A 21,612-nucleotide genomic window follows, 5' to 3' on the forward strand; every position below is an offset into this window, starting at 1 on the left:
AGAGCTCTTTGTATCGGTATTAGCTGCATAATCAATCTTTAGATGCAACTATTTAAGGTATGAAATTTTATAATGACCAATTATCTCTACACAAATGGTCAAGTCAAATTACTATTTCACAGGTTAATACCAGACAATCAACATTGAGTAGCTTTAACAACAGAGCTAAATCAATAATTTGGTTTTAGAATCATCTAAAGCTCTAGTATCGAAGCTTAAATTTCCACGTCTACTTATACAGTTATACCATGTTATCCAACTAAATTTGAATGACTAATTAGTATCTGATTGGTTTCAGATTTATGTTTGATAAAGAGAAAGAATATTTGCTTTGTGGAGTCTCGTGCTAAAGAAGGCTGAAATTAATCGAACGAATTGATTACTTCCATGCTAATGAACATAAGGAAAACCAAAGCAAACAAAGAAATAATTATATAAAAAAAAAGAGCAGTTCACATCATCAACATTCATATCTATTATTGAAGATGATTTTGCGGTGCGGTTCAAATAGTAACGAAAATACATAAATATATATGTATATGTAGAGATTTTGATACTGTTACAGTACTGTTGCAGTGCGGATTTGGGTGCTGTGTATGTCACCATTCATAGCCCTAATCTCATTCCAAGTTCAAGAGGTTCAACAAGTGATTAAACAAGTCTGTAAACTTCATTAACAATTTTCATCCGTTATATTCTTGTAAAGTAGCAGTAACGATAAAGCTAAATCAACAACTTAAATCAAAGATTGAAATTCATCTCCGTCGACGTTTCTTCATAACCATCAGTGGTTGTGACAGCGGCGGCTGCACCGCTGCAACAAGATCAGAGGAAGCCATTCCCATGTGAATGATGTGCTTAAAATCAGAGTGCATACGCTCAGCCATGGAGAAAGGAAGATTAATCCAAATGTTGGAAGATTAAACAGATCTCCATAACAACCATTCTCCTTCATATAACGATTCAATCGACTACACGTCTTCGAAAAGTTTGGCTTCATCTGCTTATTTCTTTAACATCGTTAAAATTTAATTCAACTTCTACAAAAGAGAAATCGAAATCAACCGATAGACAAATCAGAGCAAAATATTCTTCATGTGTTCTTCTCCATTGTTGCTCTCACCGATGACGCGGTTAGAGAGAGAGAGAGAATTGACATTATGTTTTTCTTAGTTCAGTTAAGGGTACAAATGTCCAAAAAAATTTAAAAAAAGATGGAAAAGTGTTTATTCTTTGTAAATTGCATAAATTGTAAAAACTTTCGTGTAAAGTGCTTTAAAGTGTAACTATCTCATATTTAATTAGTTTATTTTCGTCATTGGTGATCTCTTATTATATTTGTTACGGTTTTACACTTTTAGTTGGATTTAAACAATGTAGTCACTTTGTTATCTTATTGTTTGATTTCATATTTTGTTAAATATAATATGATTATTTTTGTTTTATATTTATAAAAATTATATAATCTTTGTTAATATTAAATAAATTTTAATCAATTGACTTATGGTCTAAAAATTGATTCCATGATCCAGTGATCAAGAAGATAATTCGGTTCACTGTCCGAGTCGGATTTAAAAATATTGAAGTATACATATATATTTTACTTCAAGCAAATACCATTTCGAGAAAATACTACTAATAACTAAACTTGAATGATTGGTTAATATAATCTATTTTCTAAAACATGCTTGACAAATTTTTTTTTGATTTCTAGCCTAGAATTATATATTATAGTCGGTGTTCTAAACTATGCCCTAGGAGGCCGTATACACGCTATACGGCAGATTATTGCACTGTATTTAAGCTATGCGTTTGAGAAATACGGTTGGGCTTAATACGGCCGCATATATGGCACTTATACGGGCGTTTATACGGTTGGGACTTAAAACGGCCGTATACTTTGTTATGCGTTTGACAAAATTAATTAAGTTTCTTAACTAAAAGTTTATAACAAACCAATAAACACTAAACATACTAGTAGAGAAAACTATAATTCATGTGCTTTTAAGTTTATTACTTTTCTTAGAATCTCCATCATCTCATGATTTTGATTTTCACGTGCTCTGCAACTCATATTGAAAACTATAATTCTTTCAAAATCATATTTTGTGGAACGAAATAGTATAATATGGGCTTTAGTGGTCAATTTTTTTTTTGACTTTTACCTTTAGATATTGAGCAGGGATTATTCCAAAAGTGAAACGAATAAGTAATTTATCATCGCTGAAATTCGTTTATTGCTAGATTCATTCATTAGTTATTTCTTTTTTCCAGAAATTATTTCAGTTCCAATGGCTTCAGGCTCGAATGTGGATGGAGCATCATATTCAAGAGTTTTGTATAGAAACTCGAATGATATTGCTTGGGATTTTGAAATATATAATAATTTATATTATATATATAAGGATCAACTGCTTAATCTAACAACCTAGCTCACAAACAAGATTCCAGTAAGATCATTCATTCATCCACTTCTACGGCTAATTCACTAAACTATATCCAAGAGACAGAATTGAGCTAGTCTATTGAACATTGAGTATTAAACAGTTTTACCCACTGGCACATTGCATTTTCTAAGAACTTCATCAACGAACTGATGTGGCCTCTTAGAGTAGCTCCCATGATTTGGTGATTTCCTATGAGCTTTATACGAAGGCAACAATTCTCTGCGTCGTTGGTTACCTTCTTCTCCATCGATAACCTACAAAAGGAACTATCTTTCATTGATCGAAGAAGAGAAAAAGCTTGCGGAAGAAAGAATCAAAGAAAAGGAGAGATTTTTACAGCTATGACAGGATCAGTGAGGCTGACTTGAGAGAAGAAGAGTGAAATCCAGTGACCAAAAGCTTGAGAACTGGGTTTGTTTCCTTCGTAGCAAAGTGGACTAACGTCTAAGAAGAATACTGTAACACCCCGATTTCGGGGAATATGGTGGTGCATGCGGAGAAATTTAAAAGAACTGATTTGGCCATCTATGTCACCAAAGTGCACTTATATTTTCGGTCAAAGGTCCTGAGAGAATTCCACTGTTAAGCGTGCTTGGGCTGGAGTAGTTTCAGGATGGATGACCTTTCGGAAAGTAACTGTCGGAACCATGCGAGTGAGGACAAAGCATGGAGAAAGATCATGTGGTAATTTTTAGGGTCGGTAACAAGTCTTTAAAGCCTCCCGGACGTGGCGCACCGACTGTCGGACAGGAGTGTTATAAGTTTTTTTTTGTGGGTGTTATATTTACGGATGTCAAGTTGGTTAAACCAAATCAAACCAATCTATATCCATACAAATTTAGTTTCTAATGGATAATGAGTCAATCTAATTCATTTAGCAAATGGTTTGGAGAAAACGATTAGTCATTTAAATTATTGAATTAATGAATTAAATAAATTTATTCAATTAATAATTTAATAAAAAACAAATTCTATAAGCTAAATAATATCATTAATAACTATTATAATCATCAATATAAAACATAGAGCAAAAATGCTTAAATGACATTCAGGTTTAGAGGGAGCGAGAAGCCCTTGTACATTTTTGATGGAATTTATCATACTATAAGCCACATCCCCTTGTAAGGTCAAACCATCACCACCACCATTGATCCACCCCTGATGCCAAGGACATCCCAATAGCCATGGGATACATGCAAATTCACATCATAGCTAATTGGAAAGGGAAAGCTAAATGGAAAAGGGAATATGTCCTTGGAGATTTCTCCAAAGAGGGACGATATATGAGAAAACCGGTTATAAGGGATCCTTAAAAACTTAAAGAGGAAGCAAAAAAAAAAGCTAACATGAGATGTACCATAGATCCCATATGATAGGTCTCATCACGGTGCTAGAGAATTCCTATTCATACAATCAGAATCAAGCAAAAACTCATATTTAATATTTATATGGCTACTTTTAAACAAATTTCATAGAAAAAAATGTTTTGTTGTAAGTACTAAAATTTTCCTATATTACTCAACTTATATATGAATAATGCATATGTTGAAAAGAAAAAGCTAGCAAAAACTCCTATTTAAATTTATATGGCTATCTATAAACAAAATTCATAAAAAAAATTTCATTGTAAGTATTAAAACTGTATTATATTACTCAACTTATATATGAATAATGCATATGTTAATTTTGGTAAGTTAATCAATAAACATATAAGAAAATTGATTTTCTTATGTGTAGTCAAAATATTAATGACATTTTTCTAAATTACCTTTATTAATTTTTGGTAACCTTATTAAATTGTGTATTCAAATCTAAGGAAGTATTTTAATGTATTTTGATACTTGTTACCTATAAATGTGATATTTTGTACTCTCATGGTCGCGAGAGAAGTTGAGGAAAAGGAGAAAGTTGTATAATAATTGTTGAGATAACATATTTTGGTATACCGATCTTTAGATACGAGCTTATGGAAAGTGGCAACATTGTGAATGCACAACCTAAATTATCAGGCATAAGTAAGAAATTTTGACTTTTTATTTTATTTTATTGAAAACTTGTTTTGGTTATAATGTTTTAGTTTTTGTTCGGCAGTTGATGGATCCAAGAGCTATATGTACGAGCAGTTATGGAAACTCTGTGCAGGGCCTTTGTGTGATATTCCAAAACTTGGAGAAAATGTTTATTACTTTCCTCAAGGCAATATAGAGCTTGTGAGTTCTCTCTCTTTTTGTTTCTCTCTCTCTCTCTCTCTCTCTCTCTCTCTCTCCCTCTCTTCTCTCTCTCTTCTCTTTCTCTCTTCTCTCTCTCGTCTTTCTCTCTCCCTTTCTTCTCTCTCTCTCTTCTTTCTCTCTATCTTTCTCTCGTGTATGAAACCTTTTGACGGCCTTTTCAGGTTCAGGCATCTACAAGAGAAGAGTTGAATGAGTTACAACCAATTTGTGATCTTCCTTCTAAGCTTCAATGTCGTGTTATTGCAATTCATCTTAAGGTATATCTCTATTATGTTTTAGCGAATACGCATGATATCTATATTTGATTTTATTGTAAAAAGAAGTAATTGGTTAATTGTTTGATGTTTGATGTTTGATTATAGGTGGAAAACAATAGTGATGAGATTTATGCTGAGATCACTTTGATGCCAGATACAACTGTAAGTGAAAATTTAGTATTTTTCTCTTTTATTTTCAGTCAATTGTATTTTTCTCCTATTATATCTCATTGATTTTCTGATTTTTTCTGATTTTGTTAAATTCTTAGCAAGTTGTAATCCCTACTCAGAGTGAAAATCGATTTAGGCCATTAGTTAATTCCTTTACAAAGGTTTTAACGGCCTCAGATACAAGCGCTTATGGTGGATTCTCTGTTCCGAAAAAACATGCCATTGAATGTCTCCCTCCGCTGGTATTTAATGTTATAGTTTTTTTAAACGAATTTGAATTTTAAGCTTTCATTAGACATTACATATTAAATTTTGGTTTAGGATATGTCTCAGCCTCTACCGGCACAAGAAATTCTTGCTATAGATCTCCATGATAATCAATGGAGATTCAGACACAACTATAGAGGTAATAATTCATTTTATTCAAATAATTCAAACACAACTATTGAGGTAATAAATCCTATAGAAGTAACTAATAATCTTCTTATTCCATGAAGGTACACCGCAAAGACATTCGTTAACAACTGGTTGGAATGAATTCATAACATCAAAGAAATTGGTTAAAGGAGATGTTATTGTATTCGTTAGGTATAATATTGGTTCTTGTTATATATCTTTTGATTCTTGAGTTTTGGACTTTAAACTATTTACTTGTGATTTTAGGGGAGAGACTGGAGAGTTACGAGTTGGTATCAGACGAGCAAGACATCAACAAGGGAATATACCTTCATCAATAGTATCAATAGATTGTATGAGACATGGGGTAATTGCTTCCGCAAAGCATGCTTTTGATAACCAATGTATATTCATTGTGGTTTACAAGCCAAGGTAATTGAAAGAACCATTTGAACTCACATTTTAGATTATATTGATATATCAATAGATTAGTCCCTTCAACATATAGGTTTATATTTTGTGTCTTTATAAGTATCAGGTCAAGTCAATTTATTGTCAGTTATGACAAATTCTTAGACGCTGTGAACAATAAGTTTAATGTCGGTTCAAGATTTACAATGCGGTTTGAGGGTGATGATTTCTCTGAAAGAAGGTAACATTAGATGAAATTTATTTTCTGCATAAATATATTTATAATGTCTAATATTATTTATGATAACACATTTTGTTCAATTGATTAAGATATTTTGGGACAATTATTGGAGTTAGTGATTTCTCTCCTCATTGGAAGTGTTCAGAGTGGCGCAGCTTAGAAGTAAAATTTCATTCACACTTTATAACATTCTTTTAGGAATACGTTTTTGAGTGCAATAAATAACATATCACTAATTAACTTTAATTTTGCAGGTGCAGTGGGATGAATTTGCATCATTTTCGAGACCTAATAAAGTGTCACCCTGGGAGATCGAACATTTAGTGCCTGCGTTAAATGTTCCGCGATCATCTTTGCTCAAGAACAAGCGTTTACGAGAAGTTAATGAATTCGGTATAAAAAGAGACTCTTATAATCTTTTATTTAAAGAATTAATCTTCTATTTAATGAATTTGAGATTCTTAAATTCCTTCTCAATATTCATGTTTTATATACAGGTTCTTCATCATCACATCTCTTGCCTCCTATATTGACACAAGGACAAGAAATTGGACAACTAAGCGTGGCCTCCCCGATGAATATTTCTCTTCGTTATCGTGATACAACTGAAGCTGCTATGAATCCTTCTAGATTGCTAATGAGCTACCCTGTCCAACCAATGCCCAAACTAAATTACAATAACCAAATGGTTACACAAATAGAAGAAAATATAACAACCAAGGCAGGCACTAATTTTAGGCTGTTTGGAGTCACTCTGGACACTCCTCCGATGATCAAAGATCCCATTAAACAAATTGGCTCGGATATTTCGAAACTTACTGAAAGAAAAAAGTTTGGTCAAAGCCAAACTTTGAGATCACCAATAGAGATCCAAAGCAAGCAGTTCAGTTCTTCTAGGACTTGTACCAAAGTAAGTATAAGATCAATATATTCTTATTCCTTATATATGAAACTTTTTCTCATTGTACTCAACTCACACAATCTTTATATGGAACAGGTTCAAATGCAAGGTGTAACAATAGGAAGAGCTGTGGATTTAAGTGTTCTTAATGGATATGATCAGCTAATACTAGAATTGGAGAAGCTCTTTGATATCAAAGGCCAATTACAAACTCGCAACCAATGGAAAATAGCTTTCACAGATAGTGACGGGTATGAGATGCTTGTTGGAGACGATCCATGGCCGTGAGTTTCCTTTTTATTTCTATTGATTGAAAGATTAGTTAAAATCTTGAGAGACATTGATATTTCATTTTTGTGTTGTTTGCATGGAGTGAATTCTGCAAAATGGTGAAGAAGATATTGATATATTCAAAAGAGGAGGTCAAAAACCTGAAGTCCAGTAAGAGTCTCTCAAGTTGAATTAAGAATCAAAACATATTTAATAAAAAGGGGTCAAAAATGTTACCGGTGTCTCGTTCTATTTTTATTTTTCTCTTATTTGTTGTTGCATGCATTTGTATTATGCACTTTTGTTTCCATCGTCCATAAATAAAATAAAATCCCCTTGTTGTCGTGATATTAAGCTTTCTTTCTAATTTATACAATCTACATATCACATCTACATTCTAAAAATTTGAGTGTAATATTTATTTTATGATATTTTGAAAAGAAAATTGTGTAACAAGAAGTATATAGTCATTCAATAAATTAAAGATTATCTTCTACCTATTATTATACTTGCAAAACCGGATATTTTGGAGACATAAACAAATGATACTGTTAAATATGTTATACTTTTAGTAAATATTTCCTTAAATCTATCACTACAATTGTGTCACCACTCATAACTAGTTAATATATAATGATGGAAAACTAGGGAGTTTGGCCAATTCATATTCAAATAAAACTACTAAGTCGAAATTATACATAAACTAAAGTATTGTGTGAATAAATACTTCAACTATCATGATTGGGGAAAAATTCATAAATAAATAAGTAGAGGCAGAAAAAGATATAAAAGTTATCATAGATCGGGTGTAACGGCATCACGAGTATTCAAATTTTGGTAAAGAGTTTTTTCTTCATTTCACATGCTTGAATTGTATTAAAACAATCAATGTAGATTGTTTTTTGGGAGATTAAGGAATAAGATACTACTATGTGATTGTTTTTAAAACAGCATCGTCATCTAATTTTACATATTTTTTCCATATATTAATTTATTTTCCAGTAACGTTTTGATAACCGTAGATAATATGAGCATTTACCATTTGACTAAACTGTTTACGGTGAGTATAGCTGTCGAGTAGTCTATTCACCAAGTTTTATGAAAGATCTAAAACAAGGATAAGACTATTTCGTTTATACTATCAATTTCTTTTATAGTGGTATTTCTGATTCATCAAGCAACCATCGAGCAGTTCTAGCCCTCAACAGTAGTCATCTACTACGAAGACATCAATGAGTTAACTACCACCTTAATCATATGTTTACATTAGGCCTGGGAGTTCGGAAATAACCGAGAAAACCGAACCGATCAAACCGAAATTTTCGGTTATCGGCGTAAACCGAACAGAATCCACGTAACCGATCGGCAAAATTAATTTGGGTAATCGGATTTCGGTTCGGGTCGGTTCGGTAACCGGAAGCGATCGGTTTTACCTAAACCGAGAATCTGCAGCCATATATAAAGATTATGGGTCATTAACCCTAATTTAGTCTCAATTTTTTGGATCTGCGCTGCCTCTTACGAAACTCAAATAGAGAGTTCTTCTTCTTCCTTTACCAAATCCATAATCAGTCCATAACCAGCCTAACGTTTCTTCTCCATCATGAATTCATCATCTTCAACTTGCTCTTTCATTCTCTCAAATCTCAATCTTTGTTAGCTCTTCTCTATTCTCGTTAATCGTATCTTCGTCTGATTCTTTGATGATTGCTCGCTAAGCTTTCCTTATCACCAAAATCATGGATTCATTGGTAATTCTCTAGATCCTATTGATTTTCATCGGATTTTCAATTTTTATAGTTTTATTTTTCTAATTTTCTCAATTTAAATGATAGATTGCATGTGGTTATGATTATGATCTCGTTGGTGGTAGTTTTTTTTGAGGTTAGAGAGATTGGCCGTCGCCGTCCGTCGCTGCCTCACCGTCAACAAATGTATCGAAAACCCTAATTGTTAATGGGTTTGGGCTTTGTAAACTTTTTATTGGGTATGTAAATGTTAATGGGTTTGGGCTTTGTAAATGTTTTGTTGGGTATGTAAATGCAGTTTAATAATAATGAGTTTGGGCTTTATTTAAGCCTATTATCCATATTTTATTTGTAATTCGGGTCAAATTACCCGAAATAGAAAAAATAAACAATTTAATTCGGAATTAATTTTATACCCTTAAACCGAACCGAATTACCCGAGTACCGATTGACCCGAACCGAAGTTAATTTCGGTTCAATTCAGGAGAATTTTTCAAAAACCGAATTTTCTCAAAACCGATTAACCCGACCCGAATAACCCGACTCTACCGAACTCCCAGGGCTAGTTTACATCCGTGAAAATACCCCAACCCATATGATTACGTAAATTGCTGATTTACTCATCTAACACTCTACCACAAACCAATGTATGAACATTCACGAACTCCATAGCAAGAATTCGAGAATCATTGGAGGTGGTTCAGTGTCCCTCTTACCTTCTTCTTTGTCGGCTTCCTTCTTTGTAACAATGAGGGCTCTCAGCAGCTTACTCTCATTTCTCTCCCTCTTCCCCCCTCCTCCCCCCAAAAAAAAATTTTCATTCATATCTATTTATAGGGTCGAGTCTTACTCGTCCATCAACTCTGATTTGCATTTTCTCATCACACTTTCAGTATCGTTTTCTTTCTTGATTATGCATTAGTTATTAATTCTTTTTCTTTTCATATACCAACATAACAGTTTATAAGTTATCGGCGTTCATCTCAAAATTTCATCTTGTGCTTAAACAATTATTTATATTTTTTAACTGATAATTGAAAACACATGTAACAAAACGTCACAAGGTATGGTGACTATCTACTTACCCAGTTGGTGATTATTTGTTTAATGTGTGTTTTTATCATATATTTGCTCGTGTTAGTTTGTTTTCGTCATTTCTTTTGATGCTCTATCTAGTTTCACTGAGCTTGTGTTTCTATTTTTTATTTATATATCTTCATGTACTTTATTTTCCAAGCTTGCTATTTGGGTTTCTTCGAATATAAACTATCTTCTTGTATCTTTCTAGTTTAAATCAAAAAGTTAGTGCACAAAAACATATATATTTAAAAACTATATATTAGTTGGAAAGTAGAAAATGTTAGTAATTGAAGTGTCTTTTTAGTTTTTTTTCATTTTCTTTACATAAGAAACAATCTTTTCATCTTTTAAGTCTTTCTTATCTTCAGTTTTGAGAATATTATATGATTTCAAATATTTCTTCAATTGTTAGTGGTGATATTGAATCATTTTTATGCTCTTTTTCAATATCATGGTTTTCAAGTATTTCATAAGCCACGAAACGTATCAATTAGTTATGTTATAGATAAAGAACATATCACATATACTCGTTTTTTTTATTTTAAGGATACGTGAGTATTACATATTTTTTACTTCAAACAAATACCAGTAGGTTTATTTCTAGAAAATACTACTAATAACTAAACTTGCATGATTAGTCAATATAATATATTTTCTGAAACATGCTTGACAATTTTTTTATATCTCTAGCCTTTAAAACTCCTAAAATTTATATATTATAATCAATAAGAATTATTTAAACATTTTCTTTGAAATTTCCAAGGCTTATTTTTTCATTTTTTCTGAACAATTGAATGATTAGAGAGACTTTAGAGTTCTCCATGATTTTCTTTCTATATAGAGAACAAAACAAAACTTGTATTATGGTCAACAAAAGAGAACCCACTTTTATTATTAAAAAAAAAGGATGGAAAAAAAAGAGTTAAAAACAAAGAGTGATGACGTGGCAGAACAGAAAATCTCAAAACACATGAAAAACGTATCAGTCAAGTCAACTCCTTCGACCCAATCAACACGACACACTATTCACTGTAGTAATTTCTCTTCACTTTCCGTGACCTCTCTTTTTCCATTTTCTCAGCACTCTCTACTCGTTAAGCTTTTCATCTTTTTTGCTTGAAAGCAATGTTCACTGGGGTCAAAAAGATGAAGAAGATACATGTTCCTCCAGAAACAGGCAAGTTCATGTTCTGTCTCTTCTTCAGCTTCTTATCTTGTTGCCATGTATGTTTCTCTGAGTTGTCGTTGAACCAGACAAACACAATGATCGAACTCTCTAGTTTCCTTAATATCTCGGATTGGAATCTTCCTGGTTCTGAGAGGAATCCATGTTCATGGAACGGTGTTCTCTGCAGCTTACCAGACAATAGCTCTGTGATTAGCCTGTCTCTCTCTAACTTTGATCTCTCCAATTCTTCCTTCTTACCACTTGTCTGCAATCTCCAGACTTTGGAGTCTCTTGATGTCTCCAACAACAGATTGAGCTCAATCCCAGAAGGGTTCGTTACAAATTGCGAAAGACTCATTGCTCTGAAGCATCTGAACTTCAGCACGAACAAGTTTTCTACTTCCCCTGGTTTCCGCGGTTTCTCCAAATTGGCGGTTCTTGATTTCTCTCACAACGTGTTGAGTGGGAACGTTGGAGACTATGGTTTTGATGGGTTGGTTCAGTTGAGGAGTTTGAATCTTAGCTTCAACAGATTAACTGGTTCTGTTCCGGTTCATTTGACCAAAAGTCTAGAGAAGCTTGAGGTTTCAGATAATAGTTTGAGCGGTACTATTCCCGAAGGCATCAAAGATTATCAAGAACTAACGCTGATAGATCTCAGTGATAATCAGCTTAACGGCTCTATCCCGAGTTCGTTGGGAAACCTCTCCAAGTTAGAAAGTTTACTTCTCTCCAACAACTATCTTAGTGGACTAATCCCAGAATCACTTTCAAGCATCCAGACATTGCGTCGGTTTGCAGCGAACCGTAACCGATTCACGGGAGAAATTCCATCAGGGCTCACAAAACACCTCGAGAACTTAGATCTCAGTTTCAACAGTTTAGCGGGGTCGATTCCAGGTGACCTTTTGTCGCAGCTTAAACTCGTCTCTGTGGATCTGTCATCTAATCAACTTGTTGGATGGATACCACAAAGCATTTCGTCTAGCCTGGTTAGGCTAAGACTAGGAAGCAATAAGCTAACAGGGTCAGTACCCTCTGTTGCGTTTGAATCGCTGCAGCTCCTAACGTATCTGGAGATGGACAACAACAGTTTAACTGGCTTCATACCTCCTTCATTTGGAAATCTTGTGAGCTTGAATCTCCTGAACTTGGCTATGAACGAGTTCACCGGGATCTTACCTCCTGCATTTGGAAACCTTAGCAGGCTTCAAGTGATAAAACTACAGCAAAACAAGCTTACGGGAGAAATACCAGATACAATCGCATTTTTGAGTAACCTCTTGATTCTTAACATCAGCTGCAATTCTCTAAGTGGATCCATACCGCCTTCGCTTTCTCAGCTAAAGAGGCTTTCCAACATGAACTTGCAAGGCAACAATCTGAATGGTACCATACCTGATAACATTCAAAATCTGGAGGATTTGATAGAACTTCAGCTGGGACAAAACCAGCTACGAGGGAGGATCCCAGTAATGCCACGAAAGTTGCAAATTTCCTTAAATCTCAGCTACAACTTGTTTGAAGGATCTATCCCTACTACATTGTCTGAACTTGACCGCTTGGAAGTTCTTGATCTGTCAAATAACAACTTCTCCGGCGAAATACCTAATTTCCTGAGCAGATTAATGTCCCTTACACAGCTCATACTCTCCAACAATCAGCTTACCGGAAATATTCCAAGGTTCACCCATAATGTTTCAGTCGATGTCAGAGGAAACCCTGGGGTTAAGTTGAAAACTGAGAACGAAGTCTCTATCCAGAGAAATCCATCAGGGAAAAGCAAACTAGTTATGATTGTAATATTTGTCTCCCTTGGAGTTCTTGCTCTGCTTACAGGGATCATAACTGTCACCGTGCTGAAATTTTCAAGGCGCTGCAAGGGGATTAACAACATGCAGGTCGACCCAGATGAAGAAGGGTCAACTGTTCTCCCTGAGGTAATTCATGGAAAGCTTCTCACTTCAAACGCTCTACATAGATCAAACATCAACTTCGCCAAAGCTGTGGAAGCTGTTGCGCATCCAGAACATGGTCTGCATCAGACAATGTTCTGGAGTTACTACAGAGTTGTCATGCCCTCTGGTTCGAGTTACTTCATCAAAAAACTTAACACAAGAGACAGGGTTTTCCAGCAAGCGAGTAGTGAGCAACTAGAGGTAGAGCTAGAGATGTTGGGCAAGCTACATCACACAAACGTAATGGTTCCACTAGCTTATGTCCTCTATTCAGAAGGATGCTTACTCATCTATGACTTTTCTCACACATGTACACTTTACGAGATTCTACACAACCATAGCAGTGGTGTGGTTGATTGGACAAGCAGGTATAGTATTGCGGTTGGCATAGCTCAGGGAATCTCTTACTTGCATGGATCCGAATCCAGCGGTCGTGATCCAATCCTTCTACCAGATCTGTCTAGTAAAAAAATACTACTCAAGTCGCTCACTGAGCCTCTAGTAGGGGACATTGAACTGTTCAAGGTAATCGATCCTTCCAAAAGCAACAGCAGCCTCTCAGCAGTTGCAGGCACCATCGGCTACATTCCACCAGGTGAACACATTATACAAAACTTATATGGGCTTGTCTGAGAAACAACAGCTCTCTTAATCTTTCACTTTTGATCACTTCATCAGAGTATGCTTACACGATGAGGGTGACAATGGCTGGGAACGTCTACAGCTTTGGGGTGATTCTTTTAGAGTTGTTAACTGGAAGGCCAGCTGTAAGTGAAGGAAGAGATTTGGCTAAGTGGGTGCAGAGCCATTCGAGCCATCAAGAGCAGCAGAACAACATTCTTGATCTCAGAGTGAGCAAAACATCAACTGTAGCAACAAAGCAGATGCTCCGTGCCCTCGGTGTTGCTCTTGCCTGCATAAACATCTCTCCTGGGGCAAGACCAAAGATGAAGACTGTTCTACGGATGCTCACAAGACTCTAATTAAAAGTGTCAGATGCATGATATGTAAATTTTTGCTTGTTACTGTATCTGTATGTATAAGCAGCATAGAGATTAGAGAGGTTTCTTTCCTCTGACAGACTATCATCTGCATCTCCATTTTTGAGATGCTGAGAGAAACAGGAAAGATGTAATGCATTCACAGTTGTAGTTTGAAAATTATCAGTCCATATAAGATTCATGTTATTAATCATGCTAAAGTTATCAGTTCATATAAGATTCATCGCATGAAGTGGATATATATGAAGTCAGTAGCAAAATCATGTGGGACGGCCTTTCCATGCAGAAAATGTTGCAGAAGATATATCTCAAACAAAGAAATGATTATGTTTAATCTTAAAAGGTTTGTTCTATCAAAGAAACTGATTACCGCAGAAATACAAGCTCCCATGGAATCAAAAGCAGAGAAGACTGGGATGCGAAAAGCAGTAATTTGGCCTAGAATGTAAGGTCCTTTGGGTCCTCAATAATGCTTGCCAATGTTTGCAAGAACTGTGCAAGATCAGCACCATAGATGACACGATGATCTGCCGTCACATTCACCTGTGGGTTTGCAAGTGACCAGTCATCATTAACAAGTTCCCAGGAAAACTCGAGACGTTTTCATGAAGACAAAAAGGAGAAGAGGAACAAGTTCTAACGATGGTTGATAATAACATTTACCTGCATCTGGTTTTTCATGCCAATGCGGCCGTCTTTAGTTGCAACCACTGAAGGTTGAGATGCTCCGACAGCCATAATCGCTCCCTTCATTGATCAAAGACAAGAAAACCAATGAGCTGTTATCCTTAGCATAATTATTAGGCTAAAAGACATAACCAAGATACAAACTAAAATACACGCATAAAGGTAAAAGCACTAACTGTTCCAGGGGGTAGAATAGCATCAAACCGATCAACGCCAAACATTCCTAGGTTAGAGAGAGTGAAGGTACCTGCAATTACCCGGAAGGGAAATAAAAACAACAAGACTCAAACAATCTAGTTGAAGGATTACTCAAACTCAAATCACTTCAATATTCTAGTAGTAGGATTACCAGTGTTGTACTCCTGAGGCTGCAGCTGCTTGGCTCGAGCCTTATCAACCAATTCTTTCCATTTTCTAGATAACGAATAAATGTCAACCTGTTTACAAAAGATAGAACAACCCACTGATACCGGTTTTGAATACAGAGTAAACTCAAAATCTCTTATAAAGCATACAAAAGAAAAGAACCTTATCAGCGTTCTGAAGCACCGGAGTGATCAAACCACCATCAATAGCAACAGCAACAGCAACGTTGATGCTACTATTATACACAAAACTGTTACCATCTCTACAAGACGAGTTTACAACTGGATGTTTCGCCAGTGCAAGTGCAGTTGCCTTTGCTAAAAGTGCCGTCATTGTCACACCTTTCGACTTAATCTAAACAAACCAAACACAAAATGTGAACCAAATCAACATTTACACTTACAGTTTGTAACTAGTGTATGCTTCTGATGCACATCATAAGATACTATCATTTATAATTCAACTAGCTATCTCTCATAATCTCATCCCAAAGTTCAAAACTTCATCAAGCAACTATTATCACAATCAATGGAATCTCCAGTCTACTCTATCATACCAACCAAACGGATTTCAAAACACACTCACCTTCTTGTAGAGAGCATCAAGAGCATCCGTACTAATCGTGTAACCGACTCTAAAAGTAGGAACACCAAGACTCTCCACCATATTCCTACTCACAGCCCCCTGCATTGTCGTAAAAGGAACCACCGATCCCAACTCCACACCAGGAGCTGCCACTACCTCCTTAACAGCAACAGCAGCTTGAACTCCTCCTCCAGCAGCAACCGCCTCAACATCTTTAGCCACAATCCTTCCCATCGGTCCACTTCCAACTAAACCAGCCAATTCAACCTTCAACTCCTTAGCTAACTTCTTAGCATAAGGAGACGCCACAATCCTCTTCCCTCCTTCAGACGCCGGATGCACCGCAGACGCCGCCACCGCCTTAATGGACACCGGAGCAGCTGCAACCTTCTTCTCAACACTCACAGGTGCTTCAACTGCAGCCGTGGGAGGAGAAGCCGGAGGAGCCTTAGAATCACCACCACCACCACCACCAGAAGCTTTAGCTTTAGCATCAGCAATCTCATCTTCAGTTTCAGCTAACAAAGCAATAGCAGAACCAACAGGAGCAACACCACCTTCTTCAACCATGATTGCAGCTAGATAACCATCATAGAAAGTCTCAACATCCATATCAGCTTTATCAGATTCAACAACAACAACACTCTCTCCTTTGTTGAGTTTATCGCCTTCTGATTTAACCCAAGAGACGATTTTGCCTTCGGTCATCGTGGAACTTAGTGCAGGCATGAAGATTTCTCGGATCTTTGCTTGAATTGGGATGATTCTGGGCTTTACCCGGAAACCCGTAACGGAAGATCGTGTTTTTGTGGGGAGGGAAACTGAAGGTAAGAAGGGTGTTTGGAGAAGACGAGACATTTTTCGAATTTCGTTAATCGCAATGCGAGAGAGAGAGAGAGATAGAGAGAAATGAGATATAAGAAGAGTGAAGAAGCTCCTCGGAATTATCGAAGAGCAGGCGGAGTTTGCCAACTAATTTACCGGTGACGATCACTGTGTGACTCTTACTAGTGTATTGAAGGTGTGATACACGCGCGTTTTTGTTGTTGGGTATTGGGCTTTTTTCGAAGGCCCAATAGAGAACTATTCTGTAATCTTTTTAAAACCTTTAACCACATGTTAAGTTTTTTTACCATACACATTTTTCGCCCTGATTTTATAGTTTTTTACAGTTTTCATATAAGATTATCTCCAATGTAAATCTCTATTTTTCTCTGTAAAATAAAGCATGATTTCTCTCTTATGTATTATTTTATATGTTATTCTATTTTTAGAAGAAAATTTCATAAAAGAAAATTAAGGAGAAACTTATATTTTGTGTTTTAAAAAAATTTCGGTATACAAATTTGTTTGATGTTTGATCCATTATAAATATTGAATTTAAAGATAAATATAATTTTTAATATATTTCTTTGGTAAATGATAAATAATCTGGACAGTTGCAGAATATTAGTGTATAATACTTATAATATTATTTAGGGGTTATTGTCAAAAGAGGATGTTTTTTGATAAAAATTTTGATTTTGAGGCTTTTGTGTATGATCTTTGAAAAAGAGTAGTTTTGATAGGGCGATTTGATCATTTTACCCCTGAATAATCTCATCATCTTCTCTCATCATCTTCTTGCACGCTCCTCTTCTTTTAAATCCAATTTTTTTTCCAAATCTCATATTCTTAAAATCTATTCTAACTAAAAACATTCATTGATTCACAATAATTAAACCCTAAAGATGATAGTATTTATGAAACCAAAGCAAAAAATTAAACGAACGAAATGAAATCATCTTGCAAATGAAGAAGAAGGTGAATAGTAAAAACAGAGTTTCAGATTTGTGGCAGATCTGCAATCGAGTATTCGAAATCAAAGCTTTTCAATAATCATTTGCGTCCTCACTATTCACCATTAATGATATTTTGTTTATTGGAAGAGAATTCCATTCAAAAACTAAACCCTAATGATTATTGTAAAGGGAACCCAAGCAAAAAAAATCAAACGCACATTGATAAGTTTCTGAGATAGAATCTGATGATAAAGAGGAAGATCAGAGAAAAGAAAAAGAAACTGAGCCATCTCTCTCATGATTCACGGCCGCCGACGCCGTTCGTTACCATTGAAGGAGCTCATCTTAAGGGACAAAACCAATCAACTATCGTCACCGGAGCTAGCCCCGCTTCAATCACGTTGTAAAAAATCAATTGATCTGCAGAGAGAGAAAGAGATTTGATGGAAACGGAGACAGATCCAGTTGTTAATGGCGATGATGATGGCGTCGGTGGTTACGTTGGTGATGATGATGATGAGGGTTGATAACGACGACGACGACAACACAAAAAAGTCATACAATTTTTATTTGTTTTTGTGGTTTTTTAGACAAATAAGTCTATTATTTATGATTATTTATCGAATATCTAATAAAATGCCAAAAATTGTTTGCTTCAACGAATAATTTAGGAGTCCATTAATGAATAACATGACAATTTTGTTTTGGGCCGAAACCCACAAAACTTTCTTCAGATCATTTCACATATTGATTGATTTTTGTATTTTATTGAAAAGATAAATGTTTATTTACCTGAATAGATAATTCTAGAAGAAACCTTGTCTTTTCTTCTTCTCTAAACAAACACACACCAAAATAAAATCAAACGGTTGTTCGTAGTATGAATCACTTGCAATTTGTTTTGATAATCAATACACTATGACACCGTTTATCATCTGTTAATCGCTAATCTGAAATTTTTTTTTTTTTTTTTTTTAAATTTTTACTAGAAAAACATAACATATATGATAAATGCCGAGAAGGGGTACGCAAACCTGAAACAGAAACAAACAAGGCCGAGGCCCGAAACAAGAGGACGCAGCCCCCGCAGCAAGAGGAAGGTCCAAACACAAAGTGAACCCAATGAAACCAAGCCTACAAAAGAAACAACAACTGAAAATGTCATTGGGATAAGGAGAACCAAGTGGCGAGGAGGGTCAAGGCAGGAGGGGTGGATCTCTGAGCCCTAGAAAGAGGATCAAGCCTTGTCCTAACTATCATCTTGATTTCCTTAATGATAGAAGTAGTAGGACGTGAAGTAGCGGAGTGAAGACGTTGGTTCCTCTCCCGCCAAATGAAGTACAATGAGGCTGGAAAAATTAGCTTGAGGATGAGAGTGATATTCCTGTTTCTAGCAGCTAAGCTGGAATTTTACAAAGAGGTAAGGTTATTATTGATTCAGATTTAGACTTTAGTTTTTCCAAATGTTTCGATTGAAATTCCAATCTATGATTTTTTTTGTTTGAACAGATCTCTTGAGCAATGATTTTCAAGAACCCAATCTTATATGGGTAAGTATTGCTAATTTTATTTTTATATCTAAATTATGATTTCAATTATTATTGAGAATATTACGTAATTAGAGACTTTTTTTAAAGTTAGTTCCTAATTAGGCACTTTAAATGGAGAAGGTAATTTAGATAAATTATTTTACTTATTTACCCTTTAACTACATTTTTTCCATCGGCCATCTCTTCTCTCTCCTTTTCCCATCTCTTCTCTTTTTTTTTCTTTTTTCTCACTTTATCGAAGAAAAAAACCTTTTCCAGAATATCTTCAATTCCAAATCTGCAATTAATCTCCAAATCCACACTACGCGATGGCTTTCTCTTCTCTCTAGACTAATTGGAGAATACGAGGTCTTGGTTTCTTATAAGATTGTGATTTATTTTGAAATTTAAATATTTGTTTTGACTTAAATTTGAGATTCAGTTATCTAAGAAACTTCTTCTTCTTCAACAATGGCGGCTTGATTTGATTTTTGCTCTCTCTCTCATGTGTCAAACTCGTTTCATCTATGTAGCATCGAGATTCCGGTTAATCGAATTTCTTGTTATCATGGACATGGTATACAGAATGGATATAGAGCAGTAAAAAGGTTTCCGAAGGGATATATTTAAATGGACTCGTTATTATGGACACCAAAACATTGTTTGTTGATTTTGTTACAGTTTGCAGAGACCTCCACCTCCAAGACCTTATGGACATAGAACTTTTACCAAATTCCTGAGATAATCGAGATCGAATTGTTTAAGAAACTTCTCCAAAAGTTATGGAGACGTGGAGAGAGAGAGGCGCTACAAATCATAGAGAGAGAGAGAGAGAGAGAGAGAGAGAGAAAAAAAAAAGAGACAGATATTTTATTTATTTTCGATAAGGATCGTGGAAGATGTATAACAATAAAGAGAAATTGAGAATTAAAAACATAAATATTGAATTGAGGGTAAAAAAGTCTATAAAAAAATGAATTAGTAGAAAAGGTGTCTATTCCCTATAAAGCGCCTCAAACGGAAAAACATTCTTTTAAAAGTGCCTAATAGTGGAACATTCCCATTATTATTATCAACAAATCCCAAATCGTGAGAGGTTATTTTAAGATTGGTTAGTTTTAAAACCAATCTCTTATTAGAAATCTACAGTGAACCGAGTTAATACATAGGAAAAAATATAATCAGCTACACCAAGTATAGTGGAATACATAGCTACACCAAGTATAGTGGAATACATAGCCACACATGCCAAGTTTAGAAATGTACAATCAACTACACGAACTAGATGTATTTCATCCCCACATATACCAACTACATGACGGCATGTGATCAATGAACATCTTTTTCCGGTATACAAATTGTTGAAATCCAGTATTGACCAATGTTGATCAGCATTGACCAACAAAAATATTCGAAAAATGATTTTTTTTTTATTTTAATATTCTTAAGAAGTTATTCTATTGAATAGTTTATGGTATTATAGAATAAATAAACACAATCTATATTTAACAGAAAATATATTTTGTATGATTCTTATTATTACTTATTTTTTCAATTTCAACACTAAATTAAAAGGGAAATGAAAATAAATATTATTAATTTATTAATTTCATTAGAAATTATTGAAGTAGATGACTCTTTAATCTAAAATTTACATGGTAAAAAAATAGAAAGTTTTTTTGCGAAAATTAAATCAGAATTCATAGTGAAAAAGTATAGAAAATTTTACATACTCTTTAGTCTAAACAAAAAAATGTCCTAATGTTTTTTTAATATATAGAAAATTGACGATAACGATTTTAGCAAAAGCACTTGTACAATAATACGTTAGTTTTTTATTGACAATGTAAAAAGAATCAATTTGCTTAATTATTTTTATTCACTTTATTTTACTATTGAAATTAAAAAAAAACTATCTAAGTATAATAATCAATGTATTAAATAGATATATAAAATATATTATGTTAAATATAGAATATGTTTTCTTTTAAATTATAAAACACTATAAACTTTTGATTCAACACATCTTTACTTTGTTTCTCATCTTATTTAGTTCGTGGGCTTTGTTTTAAACATAACTTGGGCTTAAGTACTTTTTATTTTTTATTTATCTTTTTAGACCATCCCCATCGGACAAATTTAGAGGGTATCTTCAAATTTTAACAGAATAAAAAAATAGAAAAATGAGAATTAATGCGCTTAACAGGAGAGACAAGGTGGCTTTGATGTCTGTGGGAAGATATTTTTTGATACTGGAAGACACGAATATGTCATCATGTTATTGGTTGGTGCTATTGTTTTTTATTTTTTTCTTTTATTTGGCCAACAAATTTATTTCTCTTCATTTTGCCAACAAATTTCTCTCTCTTCATTTGGCCAATAAA

At 34.6% G+C, this 21,612-nt stretch overlaps 5 protein-coding genes and 1 non-coding gene across 6 annotated transcripts; 3 read left to right on the forward strand and 3 right to left on the reverse strand.

Annotated features, from left to right (window-relative positions):
• Positions 1 to 2,583: 2,583 nt before the first annotated feature.
• Positions 2,584 to 2,865, reverse strand: AT1G34403 (uncharacterized protein; the record flags this gene model as incomplete). Its single annotated transcript, NM_001333103.1, has 2 exons — positions 2,785 to 2,865; positions 2,584 to 2,701 (listed from the first exon to the last, which is right to left on the reverse strand). A coding segment is annotated over exon 2 (111 nt), but the record flags the coding sequence as incomplete, so codon positions are not given.
• Positions 2,866 to 4,413: 1,548 nt separating this feature from the next.
• On the forward strand, positions 4,414 to 7,516 carry ARF21 (auxin response factor 21; the record flags this gene model as incomplete). The annotated part of the gene is made up of 14 exons (NM_103164.2): positions 4,414 to 4,462; positions 4,539 to 4,657; positions 4,840 to 4,935; positions 5,041 to 5,097; positions 5,205 to 5,348; positions 5,428 to 5,512; positions 5,604 to 5,694; positions 5,770 to 5,934; positions 6,041 to 6,154; positions 6,244 to 6,316; positions 6,409 to 6,547; positions 6,652 to 7,064; positions 7,152 to 7,339; positions 7,429 to 7,516. 14 exons carry the CDS (start codon positions 4,414 to 4,416, stop codon positions 7,514 to 7,516), a joined length of 1,821 nt encoding a protein of 606 aa, NP_174701.2.
• A 1,297-nt stretch (positions 7,517 to 8,813) lies between these two features.
• On the forward strand, positions 8,814 to 9,413 carry AT1G34418. Its single transcript, NR_143576.1, has 2 exons — positions 8,814 to 9,076; positions 9,161 to 9,413. It is a non-coding gene; the product is annotated as an other RNA (non-coding RNA).
• A 1,623-nt stretch (positions 9,414 to 11,036) lies between these two features.
• On the forward strand, positions 11,037 to 14,470 carry AT1G34420 (leucine-rich repeat transmembrane protein kinase family protein). The gene is made up of 2 exons (NM_103165.2): positions 11,037 to 13,874; positions 13,958 to 14,470. The coding sequence occupies exons 1-2, from the start codon at positions 11,279 to 11,281 to the stop codon at positions 14,260 to 14,262; spliced, it is 2,901 nt and encodes a 966-aa protein (NP_174702.1). The 5' UTR covers positions 11,037 to 11,278; the 3' UTR covers positions 14,263 to 14,470.
• EMB3003 (2-oxoacid dehydrogenases acyltransferase family protein) lies at positions 14,418 to 16,915 on the reverse strand. The gene is made up of 6 exons (NM_103166.4): positions 15,919 to 16,915; positions 15,496 to 15,687; positions 15,317 to 15,404; positions 15,144 to 15,214; positions 14,944 to 15,027; positions 14,418 to 14,823 (listed from the first exon to the last, which is right to left on the reverse strand). The coding sequence occupies exons 1-6, from the start codon at positions 16,774 to 16,776 to the stop codon at positions 14,719 to 14,721; spliced, it is 1,398 nt and encodes a 465-aa protein (NP_174703.1). The 5' UTR covers positions 16,777 to 16,915; the 3' UTR covers positions 14,418 to 14,718.
• A 1,124-nt stretch (positions 16,916 to 18,039) lies between these two features.
• AT1G34440 (uncharacterized protein) lies at positions 18,040 to 20,271 on the reverse strand (the record flags this gene model as incomplete). The annotated part of the gene is made up of 5 exons (NM_103167.2): positions 19,401 to 20,271; positions 18,880 to 19,101; positions 18,734 to 18,833; positions 18,492 to 18,534; positions 18,040 to 18,119 (listed from the first exon to the last, which is right to left on the reverse strand). Exons 1-5 carry the CDS (start codon positions 19,427 to 19,429, stop codon positions 18,040 to 18,042), a joined length of 474 nt encoding a protein of 157 aa, NP_174704.1. The 5' UTR covers positions 19,430 to 20,271.
• Positions 20,272 to 21,612: the final 1,341 nt, after the last annotated feature.

This window comes from Arabidopsis thaliana (assembly GCF_000001735.4).
Source record: "Arabidopsis thaliana chromosome 1 sequence".
Taxonomy (NCBI): domain Eukaryota; kingdom Viridiplantae; phylum Streptophyta; class Magnoliopsida; order Brassicales; family Brassicaceae; genus Arabidopsis; species Arabidopsis thaliana.